Here is a 15,928-nt window from a genome sequence, read left to right on the forward strand (position 1 = left end):
TGTCAGTGTTGCTTATTTGTGAGTGGCTGAATTTATGTATTTGCTAACATGTACAGAAAGTGAAAGATTTGTATGGTTATTGTCAGACACCAGATCCCAGTCCAACCTCAAACCAAACGTGCAAAGATGGAAGAAAAGAAAAATCACTTTCAAATGATTAATCTCTTAGACGCTTTCAATATGTTGTGATGCCGTCTCTTTTCATCAACAATGTCAAGAGTTTAGGCAAGTCAGAAAAAGTCAAATCTTTTCAATATCTTGAATTTATCAAATTTATGTTAAACTTGTGCTCGTTCAAACAATTCATTTTGCTGATTGATACAATTTTTAACTAACACCAATGATAAAGCAATTTGTTGATAGTATAGGCGAATTAAAACTCAAAGCTCTGGTATTTCACATACTGTTTTTGTGCTTCGTTTTTTATATTTGTTATGGATATGAATTTATTTTATTTTTCGACCGGAAGTCCGTCCGCCACGTCAATGTTCCCGCAGGAACAAGGAAGTTGAAGACCTTTTATTAGCTGCTGTGAATGAGCTCCACCCCGGCAGGTGGATGTGACCGGCTGTAGCCTGTAAACAGGTTGGTTTTCATACTTATTCCGTTCAGAAGTGAATCTGCCTCAGTGATTCACACAGTACTTTGAATAAACACCTCGGTTTTGCAGATGGCGGCTGTTTTACCGTCCAGCGACGTGAGCCTGCTAGCTAACAGGAGGCTAGCCGCTGCTAACATCAGGCTAACCACAGCTGTCAATAGATGCTGCAGCAGAAAACCGACACAGTCACTGATTAATACATCGTCACATTTAACTAACACTAGTGATATTAAGCGTCTATGATCGTCAGTGATAAAAAAATATCTATATTTCTATTAATTTGCGTATTTATAATGTTAAAGTGACAGTGTGTGTGTGTTTGTGTGTTGCCTTCAGGGTCCAGTGTGCCACGGCTTCAGGATCGTGTTACCGCAGACGACAACATGGGTCTGCTGTCGGACCCGAACCGGAGACGGGCTCTGATCAACCTGCTCACCCGCCTCAACAGCCCCATCTGGTGAGTCTGCAGCCCGAGAACCTGGGAGCTCCAGCCCCACCTTGACTGCGTCTATTCGTATTTCACTCATTACTTGGGCATATTAAATATTAACATGAAAAAATCCTTGAGAGGCGACACAAATATTTCCTCTCAGTCTTGTTCATGGTGGCTTTCACTGTGTGTATGTCAAGTTTCAGAAGGTTTTACTGTAGAATCTTTGAGAGAATTAAAGATATTCAATATGATATAATTAAATTATAGACACTTCCCCTTAAATTTTCATTAAAACATTTATATAATATTCCATTTCATTAAACTTGTTAATGTCTTGTGTGTAAATCAAATCAATCGTCAATAATAAATGTCACTTAACCTTTCAACTCCAATGAACTGTACCGTAAGTCCACGAATAGACAGGCATGAATTTTCAAAGTACCGCTGGCGTGATGGGGTTTTCACAAACAACAGACATTTTATATTCAGCCACTGTACACCTGTGTGTCTATGCCTTTTATATCATTTCTGTCATTTCCCTGTCACTTCCTCAGTATGATCTGCTACATGGCGGGCGTGGCCTGGTTCATGGGTTTGGCTTTCGAGCCCTTCACTCTGCGGACGTACATGTCAGAGAACGCCATGGGGTCCACCATGGTGGAGGAGCGGTTTCCAGCGGGGGAGAGGGCGCTGGCCACCGGCAGAGAGTTCGCTGCTCATAAGAAGAAAACTGGGTAACACGTTAACGCCTGAATATAATCTGTCAGTTGTTAAATATTTAATGCTCTGTCCTGGTTTTATCTGCCATGCTAAGCTCTATAGTATTTGTTGTTGTGCTGTAGTGTGATCACTTGTGTCTCTGCAGTGGGATGCCTGCGGATTGGTTGGTGAGGACGATGCAGGCTAGAGGGTTAGAAGTGTTTACACAGAGCTTCTCTCGCACCCTTCCCTTTCCCGATGAAAACAAAGAGAGATATGTGAGTTACATTTTTGGTCTCACAATCTTCTTTTTTCACTTTTTTACTGATTTTGAAATAATAATCATGCTCTTTTGGTGGATCCCCATTACATTCAGATGGTGAAAGGCACAAATGTATACGGGATCCTTCGGGCCCCTCGAGCTCCACGGACTGAAGCCCTGGTGCTGAGCGCTCGCTGCAGCCCGGGTGACGACAACAACCAGGCGGTGGGACTGCTGCTTGGTTTGGCTCAGTACTTCAGGGGTGAGTGTCACCCCCAGTCTGTGTTATAGACATACATATAGTCCACAACAACACACTCTACCTGAATGCAACATTTAAAATACGTATACTGGACAGTTGGTGCATTTTATTTATCTATTTATTTTTAGTTCATTCAGTTTATGCGCTGCAGGTTAACATCAGTGTTTTGGCTTCACACAATGTAAATGAGGATTTCTTGGTTTTCCTGCTGTTTTCTTCAATAGGTCAGATTTACTTGGCCAAGGATATAATCTTCCTGGTGAATGAGCATGATCTGATTGGTATGCAGGCCTGGCTGGAGGGCTACCACCACACCAACACTACAGGTGATCACCTGCTCTCACAAACCACACCAATAAATATCCATGCTAGTTTTGAGTTCTTCATTAACAGTCTGAGTTGGAGAGTTCAACCACTTTCTTTCATAGCTCATAACAAAACTAATTTCTCAATTGACTTCCTGCAGGAATGGACTGGTCTCCACTGCAGGGCCGCGGCGGTTCGATCCAGGCTGCTCTGTCCCTGGAGCTCAGCCACGACCTCATCACCAGCCTAGATCTGGTGTTGGAAGGCCTCAACGGCCAGTTACCCAACCTGGACTTAGCCAACCTCTTCTATGCCTTCTGCCAGAAGATAGGAGTCCTGTGCACCATCCAGGGCAAGGTTGGCACATTTCCTCTCTTCTTTCTTGGGTTGCGTTGATTACCTCTGTGTTGGAAAGGTCAGATTACGCTCTTATCTGTTTCTGTAGCTGCAGAGGAACGACTGGGACAGTGTATCTGGCTACAGCCACGCAGTCCAGACCATGATGCTGATGGTGATGAAGCAGGCCAGTGGGCGACCGTGGGGGGATCACGGCTTGTTCCTGCGCTACCACATTGAGGCCGCCACCATCAAGGGCATCAACAGCTTCCGCCAGTACAAGACTGACGCCACCACCGTCGGCAGGTCAGAGCGAGCTTCTATGGACGTTCTCTAGTATTTGGCTTTAATGTATTTATATGGTTGTACACCTGCTAACTGCTGTTTTTGTCCTATTGAACATCCTTTAGACTCCTGGAAGGAATGTATCGTAAGCTGAATAACCTTCTGGAGCGTCTGCACCAATCCTACTTCTTCTACCTCATGCCATCACTCTCTCACTTTGTCTCCATTGGTTACTACATGCCCGCCTTCGGCCTGCTCTCCGTCATTCTGTTGCTTCGTGTATCCTTTTATAATCATTCAATTAGAATTTGAAAAGGTGCAATTACTTGTTAAAACTATGACTTTTTTAATGTCAATTGTAAGTGTCACAATTTCCCTTGACAATGCTACAGGCCTTAGACCTGTGGGTTCAACTTGTGACTCCACCACCGAGGACAGAAGATGGCGTCATTGACATTGAGCAGGTGAGAAGAAGATATTGAATTATTAACTTCCGAAGAGCTGATAAATCACCACTTGAAATAAAATCTGTTTCCTCCCGGCAGTCGAATCCAGGAGTGCTGTCTGTGATGACTCCTCTGGTGATCAGCCACCTGACTGGAGTAGCTCTGTACCTGCTGCCGATCCGTTTCCAGGAGCTGGCCGTGGAACACTTCCCGGTGTCTGAGACCGAGGCCGTGGTCCTGACTGCCATTGCTGTTTACACGGCTGGGCTGGCTTTGCCTCATAACACACACAGGTAATTACTAATCCCTAATAACCTCTAATTTGGTTTCAATGTTCTTTTCTTGGTCTGGACCAATGTATTATATGTTCAGAGATCCAATGTTCTGAGACAACTGTGCAGTGTGAGATGTACAGTGAAATCCTGTTGCACAAGAAGAATAGAAGAGGGTTTGTGAAAATGTGAGAACAGTCTCAATGTAAGATATAAGAAATTAAATTTTACCTGTGTAGTTCAAAACTCCTTTAATCTCTAATTTGAGCAGGTGTTAATGACCATGTGGTACGTGAGCAACCTCAGGATCAGTGTGATGCAGGAGAGTGAGCTGTTCTTTGATCTTCTTCCTGGTCCAGGCTCCTATCGGGCGAGGGGACGGAGCAGGGCTGGAAGGTGCTGAAGCTGGTCGCAGTGCTTTACCTGGCCGTGCTGCTGGGGTGCACCGCCCTCATCAACTTCTCCCTGGGCTTCATCCTGGCTCTCACCCTGGTTCCTGTGGCCGCCTTCGTCACACCCCACGTCCCAAAGTAAGAAAGGGACACTTAGTGAGGTGTAGAGGTGATAGTCCAATGGCAGTGATATTGAGCTCTCCTCTTCTTCTCCACTCAGGGTTCTGTCGGCCTTCGTCTTGGTCATCCTCAGCCCGGCCTGCACGCTCCTCTTCTCCGTTTTTTTCTTCCAAGAGCTGCAGGAAATACCCGTCAGCTTCCAGGAAGGTTGGGTGCTCTACCTGTCGGTCATCTCGCAGGGCATCTTGGACCACTGCCTGTACGGCTCTCTGGTCTACCCACTGATAGCCCTGCTGGTCTATCCTTGCTGGCTGCTGTTCTGGAACATCCTCTTCTGGAAGTAGAGACTGATGAAGCAGGACTTTGAAAGAAACCCCTCTGAGTTATTTTCAGGTTTGTCTTCAGGTGGAAGAATGGGAGTTAAATCCACTGGAGATTGAAAAGCAGATAAATATCTATCCCTGACTTGGAAAGACTTTAGTGACTCCTCCTACTTTTATTTGTTGTTATTTGTTGAGATTTCAACTACAAACTCCAGGTATTCAATTCTTAAAACAATGGAGAACAACCAGGCCTTCTTGATAAACAGAAACTTTCTTTTTCCAACATTTTACAAATTATTAAGTGAACAAAGGGATGATCTTACATAAGTAACTACTGGGCTGCCTTCTGTAAAAAGATTTATTGTGGTTTCTGTCTTTTGTTTTTGACGCATAAGGAAAAACACTGCACTGTTTTTATGTTTTGTTGCATTTAATGTTTTGTTTATGGATGATAATGATATGATAATAATCAACATGTTTATTCTATGGGGGAAACAGAAAGACACCAATTGGTCAATGAACAGCCTGCAGCATGAGACATTCATTCACCTGCATCTGTTGAACAAACAAACATCACTACATCTAATATTTTTATACTTGTTCTGATAAATTTCTTTGTTACGTGTTTATTTTATATTTATGAATTCTAAAATAAAAGACTGGAATGTGCAAATGTTTGGAGCATTTTCTTTATTTTACTGCACTTGAATAAAACCTCAAAACTAAGGAAATTATGTCAACTTCAAAGAAGAATATCTACACAGTTAATTTTTGCTCATCCATCTAGCAGAGGGATGTTTTGAAAGATACTTCCAAACGTTACTAAACAGAGGCACAAGAGGGAAAGACAGAAAGTCAATTCCTCCTCAGAGCAACATGTCAGGACAACCCCTGCAGAGTGATCCCTACGGATGCGCTCGGGATCCAGCTCTCAAATGTTATCAAGAAATTTCACTGGAAGCCAAAAAATATCAACCTGCAGGTGATACCAGAGTAAAACTTGGGGGAACCAACAATGTCCTTAGCTGACATTCTCTGGGAACCATAAATGTCTGAACTGGATTTCATGGCAATTTAATACGTTTATTGGTGGATCAACCAATGGAATCCATGAAGACACGCGGCTGATTGCAAGTAAAACCTGATGAACAATTTGTCCATCGATCAGTTAATTGTAGAAAAATAGATCAATAGGTAGAATATGATTGGTTTAGTTCCATTATGTTTATTCAGCTAATGCAAGTTTTTAACAGTATTATGTACTGAAAACAGATCATTCCATCGCTGTCACAGCCCAGAGGGAATCGGGTAAAATTAGATCAAAGGATAAAATCTACATCAATTATTTGACGGATCTTGTTAAAAATAATACACTTGATACACCGTTATAAAAAATAAAAGCACTTGACAACCCTGTAAACGCAACATCGTTACTTCTGTTCATTTTTCCATCGCTCTTTTTTCAATTCCCTACATTTTGGCACCGACAGATAACACACCTGAACAGACTGGGATGTTCCCACAGAGCTTCACCTTTCCTCTCGCTTCACAGTCGGCAGAAACTGAAGTATGACGTCCTCTCGACTTCAGACAAGAAGGAATCACTTCTCTCTTCCCTAAAATAAATATTAAATCAGACTTTGCTGTTTGCACCACACACACACACACACATACGCACAAACAAACAAACTCACACACACACACCCTGTAAAATAAATAAGAAAGAGTTCTGGCCAAATTCAGATGTATGTCAGGAGCATCATCATCATGAATGGTCAAAGCTTGATGCCGCAGTTCATCCTCCGAGCGTCCACCGCGGTCTGAGCCTGTGTCGTGCTACAGCGCCTCAGACGTGGTCGGCAGCCGGCTCGCTGTCGGACGACTCAGTGCACTTGACAGTCTGCATGGGAGTATTTTTGTCGACATGTATGTGGCGGATGCAGCATCCTCACTCTGCGTGTGTGTGCATGTATGTGTGTGTGAGTGAGATAATGCAACAGGAGGGTGGTGATGATGGGCAGTCAGCTGCTGCTGCTCAAACCAGGCTCCCCCCGCTCCTCTCTCCTCCCTTTCTCCTTTCAGAGAGAAAGAAAAAAAGAGGTGACTGTCACTGAGGGGAAATGTAAAGTGGAGAAGCACAAGTTCATTGAATAGTGGAGATCTGGTGCCGTACCTGCTGGATGTGTGTGTCGGGTCGGGCTGTGGCACAGATTTCGCAGCCCGGACGAGACAGTTTGTTGATGAAAGTGCATGAGGGACACGCCCACTCGGTCTGCGGAGGGGCGGGAAGTTAAGGTAAGGTCACTTTACTTTTCTTCTTAGTCTGACAGCTCAGAGAAAAAACTTTATTTGACCTTATTAAGGTCTGAGCACCGAACAGTGGGGGGGCCTATTGGAATTGTAAGGATATTTAGGGCCTGAGTACCTACGGTGAGAGGTATTTCATTTATATTTCCTTTTTTGGGCTTTTTCAGGGACTAAAAGTTATATATTCTGGATTAATTTGAAATGGGCGTGGCCAAATGGCTCAACAGCGCCATAACCAGATGCAAAAAAACGGCATGAGAAAGTCGACCATTTTGGATTTTGTGGTCAATTTGGCCATTTCCCACATTTGTACTTTCAAAATTATCGAGGTTTTTAACCTGCAGCAGTCTGAGCAGAGTTTAACGTAGATCGATTACAGGATCAATGATGAACTTATAAACAATACAGACTGGTGTCATACAGTTACCTGTGTTTTACTGGCTTTGTTGGTGTGATCACTCATGCGCAGATTCTCTAAGTCGAGGACATCTTTGATATCAGCTGGTCTATCGCCTCCGCCTCCTCCTGCGCCGCCTAAAAGAAAAAAAAAGACAAGTTCTGTGCTTTGTCCTGTGTAGTAATGGAGTATTTACTATTAGTCATGCAGTATTTGTACAGAGTGGCACGTTTCCCGGTGGTGACTCTGTACTCGAACACTCCAAAATAACGGTGCCAGAGACTGTGACCCCCATCGACCCTGGATGTGTTATATAAAGTTGCGCCACGCACACGCACTATTAGGCCTATGCAAACACGGGCATTAATACAACACAAAATAACAACAGCCTTACAGCCATGATATTATTTTATAGCAATTTAAGAAATAGAGTAAAACCAGAAGAGAGGTAAACTCCCTGTATAAACAGCAGGGCTGAGTGAGCATATACAGTAAGTATAAAAAAGGGCGCAGGTGATGTCTGTCTTCATTGTAATATTTTATAGAAAAACTGATTTTCTGTGTAGTGTAAAGAGGTACCCAAATCTAACCTCAGCATTATCCCTATAAAAGGATAAGTTAATAAACAAAGAGCTAGACACAATTAACAAACACAAAGAAAGTCTTTCACGCTGCGAAATGGAAAATATCGCTGTTGGACAGTTACAGATTCCAAAACAGGAGACTAGTCATACAAGTGGGAATAGAAGCATATCAGACTCACTCTGAACTCATTGAGCAAAGTGTTTTTACAGTACTTTGAAGTATCCTGATATGATGTATTCCACAGTGAAAATGTTGGACTTTACTTTGAAAAATCTTCAAATCTATACAGTGCAAATGTTTGATATTCAGTATGTAGGTAGTCAGAGAGGTCCTGAACACAGGCATATCAGCCTCACTCTGAACTTATTGAGCAAAGTGTTTTTTATCAAACTTTGAAATATCCAGAAATGAACTGATTTGATTGTACACATGTTGGACTTTACTTAGAAAAATCGACACCCACTTTGGAAACCCCTGGGCTAGATGACTGAAGTACTGAACCAAATACATTACATATTTTCAGACTTTTATGCTAACAATAAACTCACCAAAGACTGACATAGCATGTACTGCACTTTGCATAAATATCCTTCACTGTAGGAAATGAAACCCTCTTTTTAGCCATCCTATTTCAAATCTTTAGCTGTTTCTTAAAAGGTATGGAAAGATCAGTCTGACCCTGGTTGTTGTGTGGTAGCCTCGAGGGCAGCGTGCTATAAGCCCTCCAATCCTGCGAGATGGGTCCATTGCCTGGGGGGACAGGCGGGGCGAGGAGGGCGCTCTCCAGGTCCTGCTGGAACAGCTGGCGGGTGACGCGGGCCTGCCGGGCGGAGATCAGGTAGAGGTACGCCGTGTCCCCGTCCTTCTGCACGCCGTACGACGCTAGAGACCTCGGCTCGGTGCACAAACACTGACCGATCACCCAGCGCTGCACGCGAGGATGGAAACCGTACTCGAGAAACACCTGAAGAAGAAGAAGAGCGGAGGAGGTCACTGGAGCTGCCAAAGCAACTATATGATGTTTTTGATCTCATTGTCAATTCATTGTTTGTTTTAACCTGTTGCTTGAGGGCAGCCACCGTCATGTAGGGGAACACTTTCACTGTGACGCAACAGGACGACGACACATCCTCCACAACCACTGACAGACTGCAACACAAATACAGCACCGTGAGTTGCAAATACACAACCAGGAAGACCCATGAGTCGTAGTTACTCTGACTAACTCTTTAGCGCAATGCCACTCACCTAATCTCCCCTTCTGCGTAGTTCTTTTCAGACAGCTGGATTGTCAGCACCGCTTTTTGTCGAGCCAGGGCGCACACGTGCTGGGAAGCAGCTTGAGTGTCGCCTGCTTCGATGGCCCTGGCGAGCTCCAGACACAGCTCCTCTGCAAACAACGAGGCAGCGTTCAGGGGCGTCCGTTTCGGAGCATGTTTGGTTGAGAGAGGGAAGAAACGCGGCGACACTCACCAGTTACCGGCAGCGAGGCAGCGCTCCACTGCTCCATGGCTGCTACCGTAGGGTCCTGTCTGACCTCTGAGTCGTACAGGTTAATGTTTGCAACTGTCAGACGAGAGAAGGGACAACAATATCAACCGATAGGAGCGTTTGTTCTGGCTGCGTTTGGCTGATAAAGACCCAACGTGTGAGTCAGCAACACACCTTAATCCCACAGAACAGACTTCACGTCACAGACACACAATCGAGCGATTCCTTATGTTTACTTCACTGAAGTATTTCATATATTTGGCTCATGTCTAATTTACAGACATTACATTTTAACTTTTAATTGCAGCAATTATCATCCTCTACTTAACAAACGTGCTGCTGCTCGTCTTGTTTTTTATAACTCTTTGGTTTACACAGACCAACTAAACCACTTGTTTGTTTACTTTTGGAAATGTCCACAACTCTGTGTTTTAAATGTTTAACGGACAGTGAGGAACTAATGAGATTAACATCCTACTCATCTGGTCTCTTTATTTTAAAGATAAGAAAAAAGACAAATTTACTTCCATGATGGTGTCTGCTCACATACGGCTGCAATTTATTTATTTATTCCTGTATTTATTTTACTATCTCCACCAAGCAGGTTATGTCTTCATCTGCATTTGAAAAACAAAAAACAACATCTCACAGACACAGCAGGTCGAGGAATAAAGACAGAATCGGTCAGACTCACCTCTGTGTGCCTCTCTGAGTGATGACATCACCACTGTGGCCCACTCCTCCGCCTCCCGGTCGCAGCGGAAGTTGAAGCGGATGCAGTCGTGTGGTGGAGCCTCGAGTCGCATCTCATGGCAGCGAGGGGACTTGACCTCATACTGCACCGAGCGCAGGTCGAACTCGGCAATGAACTGAGGGGGAACAAGAAATAAACAGATCTCAAAAGGCGTCGTCGTATTTCTGCAAGGCCACAAGAAAAGAAATGTGGTGCATGTCATTAACTTCTATTTACAAAAAAGAGAGAAAAAATGATATCAATAATTCTGACCAACAGTCCAAAATGTAAAAATCTTCCATTTACAGACAAATCCTTACATTAGATAAAGCTGCAAATGTTTTTCCCCTTTGCTTAAAAGAGAAAATTCTAAATAAGTGTTTATTAATTAATTATCTGCAGATGGATTCATCTATGAATTTGAACTGATTTGCTCGACAGTGCCATTTTTTTTATTATTATTTAGTTTCAGGCCCTTGGGAAACAGAGGTTGGTTGGAATTTGCAGATAAACCCATGGTAACCTTTTCTTGGCCGTTAACGCGAAACACTTTGCACGACCACGATAAAGAGAGAAAGGAGAAATAATTCCCTGAAATATTACAGAAAGCAAGTGAAACCTTCGTTCTGACAGTGAAAGACGTGTCATAAATAACGGAGATTGGAGGCGAATGGATTGTCGAGTATAATCTATTCTTTTACTGAGGCAATGTAGAGAAACATTAGGGCACTGACGTCTGTTGTGGGTTAGACAAAGACAGCAAAGAAGGATTTGCCTCCTGCCAGACAGTGTGTGTGTGTATATGTCTGTACATACTGTGTATGAAAAGCCTGCCAGCTCAGGCAGACAAGCTAAAAGAAACTGGGATCAAAGCAGAACCATGCAAATCAAGAAGCATCTCGATTGTAGGGAGGGAATCTGTCTGGCATGAGATGAAAAGTTGATTCCAGGCAAAGTCAGATTTTAGGGAACAAAGCGCAGAGTGGATCTGATGAACAAAGGACTGCGAGAGTTGAGGAGGTGAGACTGGCCGAGTGCAAAAGAAGGTCAACGTCAAGAATGATCATGCTTCTCTACGGCTGGGGTCGAAGCGGCCACAGTCAGTAATCAGCTGTAATACTGAGAGAGAACAAAGAACTTGTCCCTGAGATACAGAGAAAACAACAGGATTTCAAAGAACCTTCTTCAGCACCGCAGGGTAAATTTGTTCTCTAAAATAAAGTGAACAAGCCATGTGAGCCCTGAAAGGGAGAAAAGTACAGAAGAAACTCAGATACAATGGTAAAAGGCAAGAATCAGATGCAGTAAAACCTGCTTGTAAATAGTATACACCATGAACTATACCCCATGAACTATACACCATGAACTATACCCCATGAAGAAGTACACACTATGCATTATACACCATGAAGTATTCACCATGAAATATACACCATGAAGTACACACCATGAAGTACACACCATGAAGTATACACCATTAAGTGTACACCATGAAGTATACACCATGCAGTATACACCATGAAGCGTACACATAATGAAGTATACACCATGAAGCGTACACCATGAAGTACACACCATGAAGTATACACCATTAAGTGTACACCATGAAGTATACACCATGCAGTATACACCATGAAGTATACACCATGAAGTGTACACCATGAAGCGTACACACCATGAAGTATACACCATGAAGCGTACACACCATGAAGTATACACCATGAAGCGTACACACCATGAAGTATACACCATGAAGTGTACACCATGAAGCGTACACACCATGAAGTGTACACACCATGAAGTGTACACCATGAAGTGTACACACCATGAAGTATACACCATGAAGTGTACACCATGAAGCGTACACACCATGAAGTATACACCATGAAGCGTACACACCATGAAGTATACACCATGAAGTGTACACACCATGAAGTATACACCATGAAGTGTACACACCATGAAGTATACACCATGAAGTGTACACCATGAAGTGTACACCATGAAGCGTACACACCATGAAGTGTACACCATGAAGCGTACACACCATGAAGTATACACCATGAAGTGTACACCATGAAGCGTACACACCATGAAGTATACACCATGAAGTGTACACCATGAAGCGTACACACCATGAAGTGTACACACCATGAAGTATACACCATGAAGTGTACACCATGAAGCGTACACACCATGAAGTGTACACCATGAAGTGTACACCATGAAGCGTACACACCATGAAGTGTACACACCATGAAGTATACACCATGAAGTGTACACCATGAAGCGTACACACCATGAAGTGTACACCATGAAGTGTACACCATGAAGCGTACACACCATGAAGCGTACACACCATGAAGTGTACACACCATGAAGTGTACACCATGAAGTGTACACACCATGAAGTACACACCATGAAGTGTACACACCATGAAGTGTACACACCATGAAGTGTACACCATGAAGTGTACACCATGAAGTATACACCATGAAGTGTACACCATGAAGTGTACACCATGAAGCGTACACACCATGAAGTGTACACCATGAAGCGTACACCATGAAGCGTACACACCATGAAGTGTACACCATGAAGCGTACACACCATGAAGTGTACACACCATGAAGTATACACCATGAAGCGTACACACCATGAAGCGTACACACCATGAAGTGTACACCATGAAGCGTACACCATGAAGCGTACACACCATGAAGTGTACACCATGAAGTATAAAGCATGCATTATACACCGTTGACGCTGCGTCAAGTGAACTTCAAGCCTCATGTGAGCAAACTGTGCACTGATGTGTTAATAAAGGTGAATTTACCTCTGAACCGTTGCAGGGCGGCTAAACGTCATGTTACACTAACTGCTGCACATTGTTAACTGAATGTTATCGTTGCTTTTTGTTCCGTGTTACCGTCAGTACTCAGGAACTCAAAAGGAAGTTTGTCGCAACAAATACCATAACGCTGCCAAAAGCTGAGAGATGCTTTCCTTCATTTGTCTGGTTTCATAGTTTACATTTTTTTCTTATCAGGGCTTTTCCACAAAGTGCTGGTTGTTGAGCAAGCAACTATTTTACATCCAGCTGGTAACTTCATTAGAGCTCATTTGGGCCACTCTGTATAACTGATGGTATTTTACCGTGCGCATCACAATTAACATGTTTACTAAACGACTATAAGTGTTTCATAAGAATCTATCAAATGCATGGGGGAGTTTGCTGTGCCTGCACTGATCTACTGCCTGAGACCAACCAGCCCCTCAGCAGAGAACAGCAGCAGCAGAGGACGCATTCTCTAGAAATAGCATTTGTCATATCAGATTTTCCAAATAATTTCAAATGAAGAAACGATGTGGTGGAAATTCATGCAGTAACATATATGTGACCAATACTTTTTCTCAACATCATCCTTTTCATCCCCGAGTCATTTCCTCCTGCTCAGTGTGAAACAAAGTGGAGGTTCATTCCTAATTCTCTAATTCCTACTTTTCCATTTTCATCAAGTCCCATGTTGACAATCAGGTAGAAGAGAATATGTAGTAAGAACAGTGTGTATTTAAGGAGCTGTTGCATCAGAATGTAACAGAGGCACAGTATTTGAACTGTTACGACCAGATAACATCATGTTTATATCCCTGTGGAAAGCCCAGTCTTATGTTATGATGTATAATGAGAAGAGAGTCTGGGTCTAAGCTGACCTTGTTCTCGGTGCTGAATCATGTGTGGAACTCTAAAAAGGGACTTTTACAGAGACGTCTGACAAGAATCAAGAGAGTGGACTGTCATAGTACATGTGTTACACGTCTGTCATGACACATGGGACAAATTCAAGGCTGAACAAAGCGGTTGTTTGTTTCCTTGTCGTGGGGACAACAGGGAAACCGAAGAGAGTCACTGTAGAACGGTTTCCTCCCCGATGTTGCTGTTATGATTCTCATAAGAGTGATGGTGTTGATGGGAAGCGAGGAATCGAAAGTGAAACTAAAAGCGCTCTGAACTAGGGCACTTGTAACTCAGAGATAATATAAAGCTGCAGGTTATAGAACATGTGTAAACTCGTTAGGAGTTAATCTGAGTTACTGTCAGATGAGAACATTAGATAGAAGTTATGGTTCAGCTAAATGTCTGACAGCGAGTCGTCAAAGTGGATCCACGGGGGGAAGTCTGTGGTGGTGTTGTCATGATCAAAACACAAAGTGGAGGAGATCTAATGTGATTTAAAGCCTGAATGTGAGTCTGTGGAGCTGCGTGTCTGTGGCTGACTGCTCCACGACAGGCTGTGTTCAGGCCCGTGTGGATATAAAACACAATATGTGGCTCCTCACTAACATGGAGGCTGCTCTGCTACTGCACAGGTGAACGGGCTCTCACCACACTGCGGTTTCCGCTCGTGTCTCGCAGCGCCAGGCGGAACTCTCCGGCCCGGCTCGGGTCCATGCTGAGCTGGAGGCGCAGGGTCTCGCTGCCCGCCCCGGGGAGGCACAGCGGCCGGATTCCAGAGTGGCACACCGACACCCGGACGGACATCAGCACGGTGGTGCAGCAGGCGGTCGGCGCAGGCCCGCCGCAGGCAGCCTGCTGGGTCGAGGAGGAGGCAGGCACCGGGGCTGGAGGAGCCCAGCCGCCCGAGCTGAGAGCCATGTCGCGGACACCAGAGGCGGGGTGGGGGGGACTGAAGCCCCGCGGCGGGTGGGACTGCTGCCCGCTGCTTGGGAGCGGTCTAGTCGGTCCACCGGTGCTCGGGGAGGGCGCGTGGCTTCGCGGGCAGGTTGCGTGTTTCTCCTCGCCGCGCAAATTCTTCCATTTCTGCCCGAGCTGAGCACCGAGCTACACTCACACAACAGGAAGTGCAGGAGTCCGTCTCTTATTTTTGTCCGGAAAGAAACGTCACCATGAAACATCCAACTCAACAGATATGTTAGAAACAAGGAAGTACTAAAAATATAAAATTACTTTACTAAGTATTTATTATGTATTAATCAAAACCATCGAACAACATATAAACCATATTTGTGTCACAGACAGGAGTTTTAACTGTATGCCTCTATTTGAAGCAGCCTTATAAATATGCCTTTATTTCTATCAAATTCACTGTTATGCGTTGCTTCCTGTATGCTTTTCAAATTAAAAGCCCTCCAGCTTATTTGGGCTCCAGCAAAGCCTCTGTAGCACAAAACGCTCTCAAGCGCACGCTGTACCTGCACCATCATCAACTAAACTCAACTAAAACTGTATAAATAAATGATTGAAGAAACAAAAATATGTTTGTGATCACGCAGCTTCTATTTTGTATTACTCATTGTATTTCTCATACAATCAAACTGTGTGTTTGCCCTTTGTGGTGACACCTCTTTGTTTGCCTGGTCATGATACACATGCGTATTGATTTCTTTGAAGATCGGTCAATGTGAACACGTTCCGGGGGGCTCTGTTGGGCCATTTTGCCACGACCATCGAAAATTATCCCGGAATTACATTTTCACCACTTTCAAATTTTCTGAACATTTTGGTAAGAATTTGAGCATGTTAAAGCCCTCAAAAAGCCAATTCATTTGCTTGAAATAAATAAATAAAAATCCTTACAGTTTCAATAGGGACTCGCCGTCTGTCAGTGCCTGTCAGTGCTCGGGCCCTAAAAATTCCATTTAGCTGCTTCTGAAA

General features: G+C 43.8%; 2 protein-coding genes across 3 annotated transcripts; one reads left to right on the top strand and one right to left on the bottom strand.

Moving 5' to 3' along the window:
- Positions 1–490: 490 nt before the first annotated feature.
- gpaa1 (glycosylphosphatidylinositol anchor attachment 1) lies at positions 491–5,410 on the top strand. 2 transcript variants are annotated; one of them, XM_053437262.1, is made up of 13 exons: positions 491–585; positions 938–1,058; positions 1,589–1,768; positions 1,900–2,011; positions 2,110–2,257; positions 2,482–2,583; positions 2,724–2,920; positions 3,009–3,205; positions 3,310–3,463; positions 3,577–3,648; positions 3,730–3,923; positions 4,262–4,432; positions 4,515–5,410. In XM_053437262.1, exons 2-13 carry the CDS (start codon positions 985–987, stop codon positions 4,756–4,758), a joined length of 1,845 nt encoding a protein of 614 aa, XP_053293237.1. In that variant the 5' UTR covers positions 491–585; positions 938–984; the 3' UTR covers positions 4,759–5,410. The 2 variants fall into 2 exon arrangements, with proteins under 2 accessions (XP_053293237.1, XP_053293238.1); XM_053437263.1 differs by having other exon boundaries at positions 498–585; positions 945–1,058.
- sharpin (SHANK-associated RH domain interacting protein) lies at positions 5,149–14,739 on the bottom strand. Its single transcript, XM_053437266.1, has 9 exons — positions 14,639–14,739; positions 10,212–10,386; positions 9,500–9,592; positions 9,275–9,416; positions 9,085–9,175; positions 8,705–8,990; positions 7,472–7,578; positions 6,911–7,009; positions 5,149–6,812 (listed from the first exon to the last, which is right to left on the bottom strand). Exons 1-9 carry the CDS (start codon positions 14,702–14,704, stop codon positions 6,759–6,761), a joined length of 1,113 nt encoding a protein of 370 aa, XP_053293241.1. The 5' UTR covers positions 14,705–14,739; the 3' UTR covers positions 5,149–6,758.
- Between the last annotated feature and the right edge of the window lie 1,189 nt (positions 14,740–15,928).

This window comes from Pleuronectes platessa, chromosome 13, assembly GCF_947347685.1.
Source record: "Pleuronectes platessa chromosome 13, fPlePla1.1, whole genome shotgun sequence".
Classification (NCBI taxonomy): Eukaryota; Metazoa; Chordata; class Actinopteri; order Pleuronectiformes; family Pleuronectidae; genus Pleuronectes; species Pleuronectes platessa.

Coding starts and splice junctions, on each gene's coding strand:
- gpaa1 (XM_053437262.1), top strand. CDS start 985: ATGGGTCTGCTGTCGGACCCGAACCGGAGACGGGCTCTGATCAACCTG. Junction 1,059..1,588: donor CGCCTCAACAGCCCCATCTG/GTGAGTCTGCAG, acceptor TCACTTCCTCAG/TATGATCTGCTACATGGCGG. Junction 4,433..4,514: donor GTCACACCCCACGTCCCAAA/GTAAGAAAGGGA, acceptor TTCTCCACTCAG/GGTTCTGTCGGCCTTCGTCT.
- sharpin (XM_053437266.1), bottom strand. CDS start 14,704: ATGGACCCGAGCCGGGCCGGAGAGTTCCGCCTGGCGCTGCGAGACACG. Junction 9,593..10,211: donor ACTCAGAGAGGCACACAGAG/GTGAGTCTGACC, acceptor CTCGTCTGACAG/TTGCAAACATTAACCTGTAC. Junction 9,176..9,274: donor TACGCAGAAGGGGAGATTAG/GTGAGTGGCATT, acceptor TTTGTGTTGCAG/TCTGTCAGTGGTTGTGGAGG.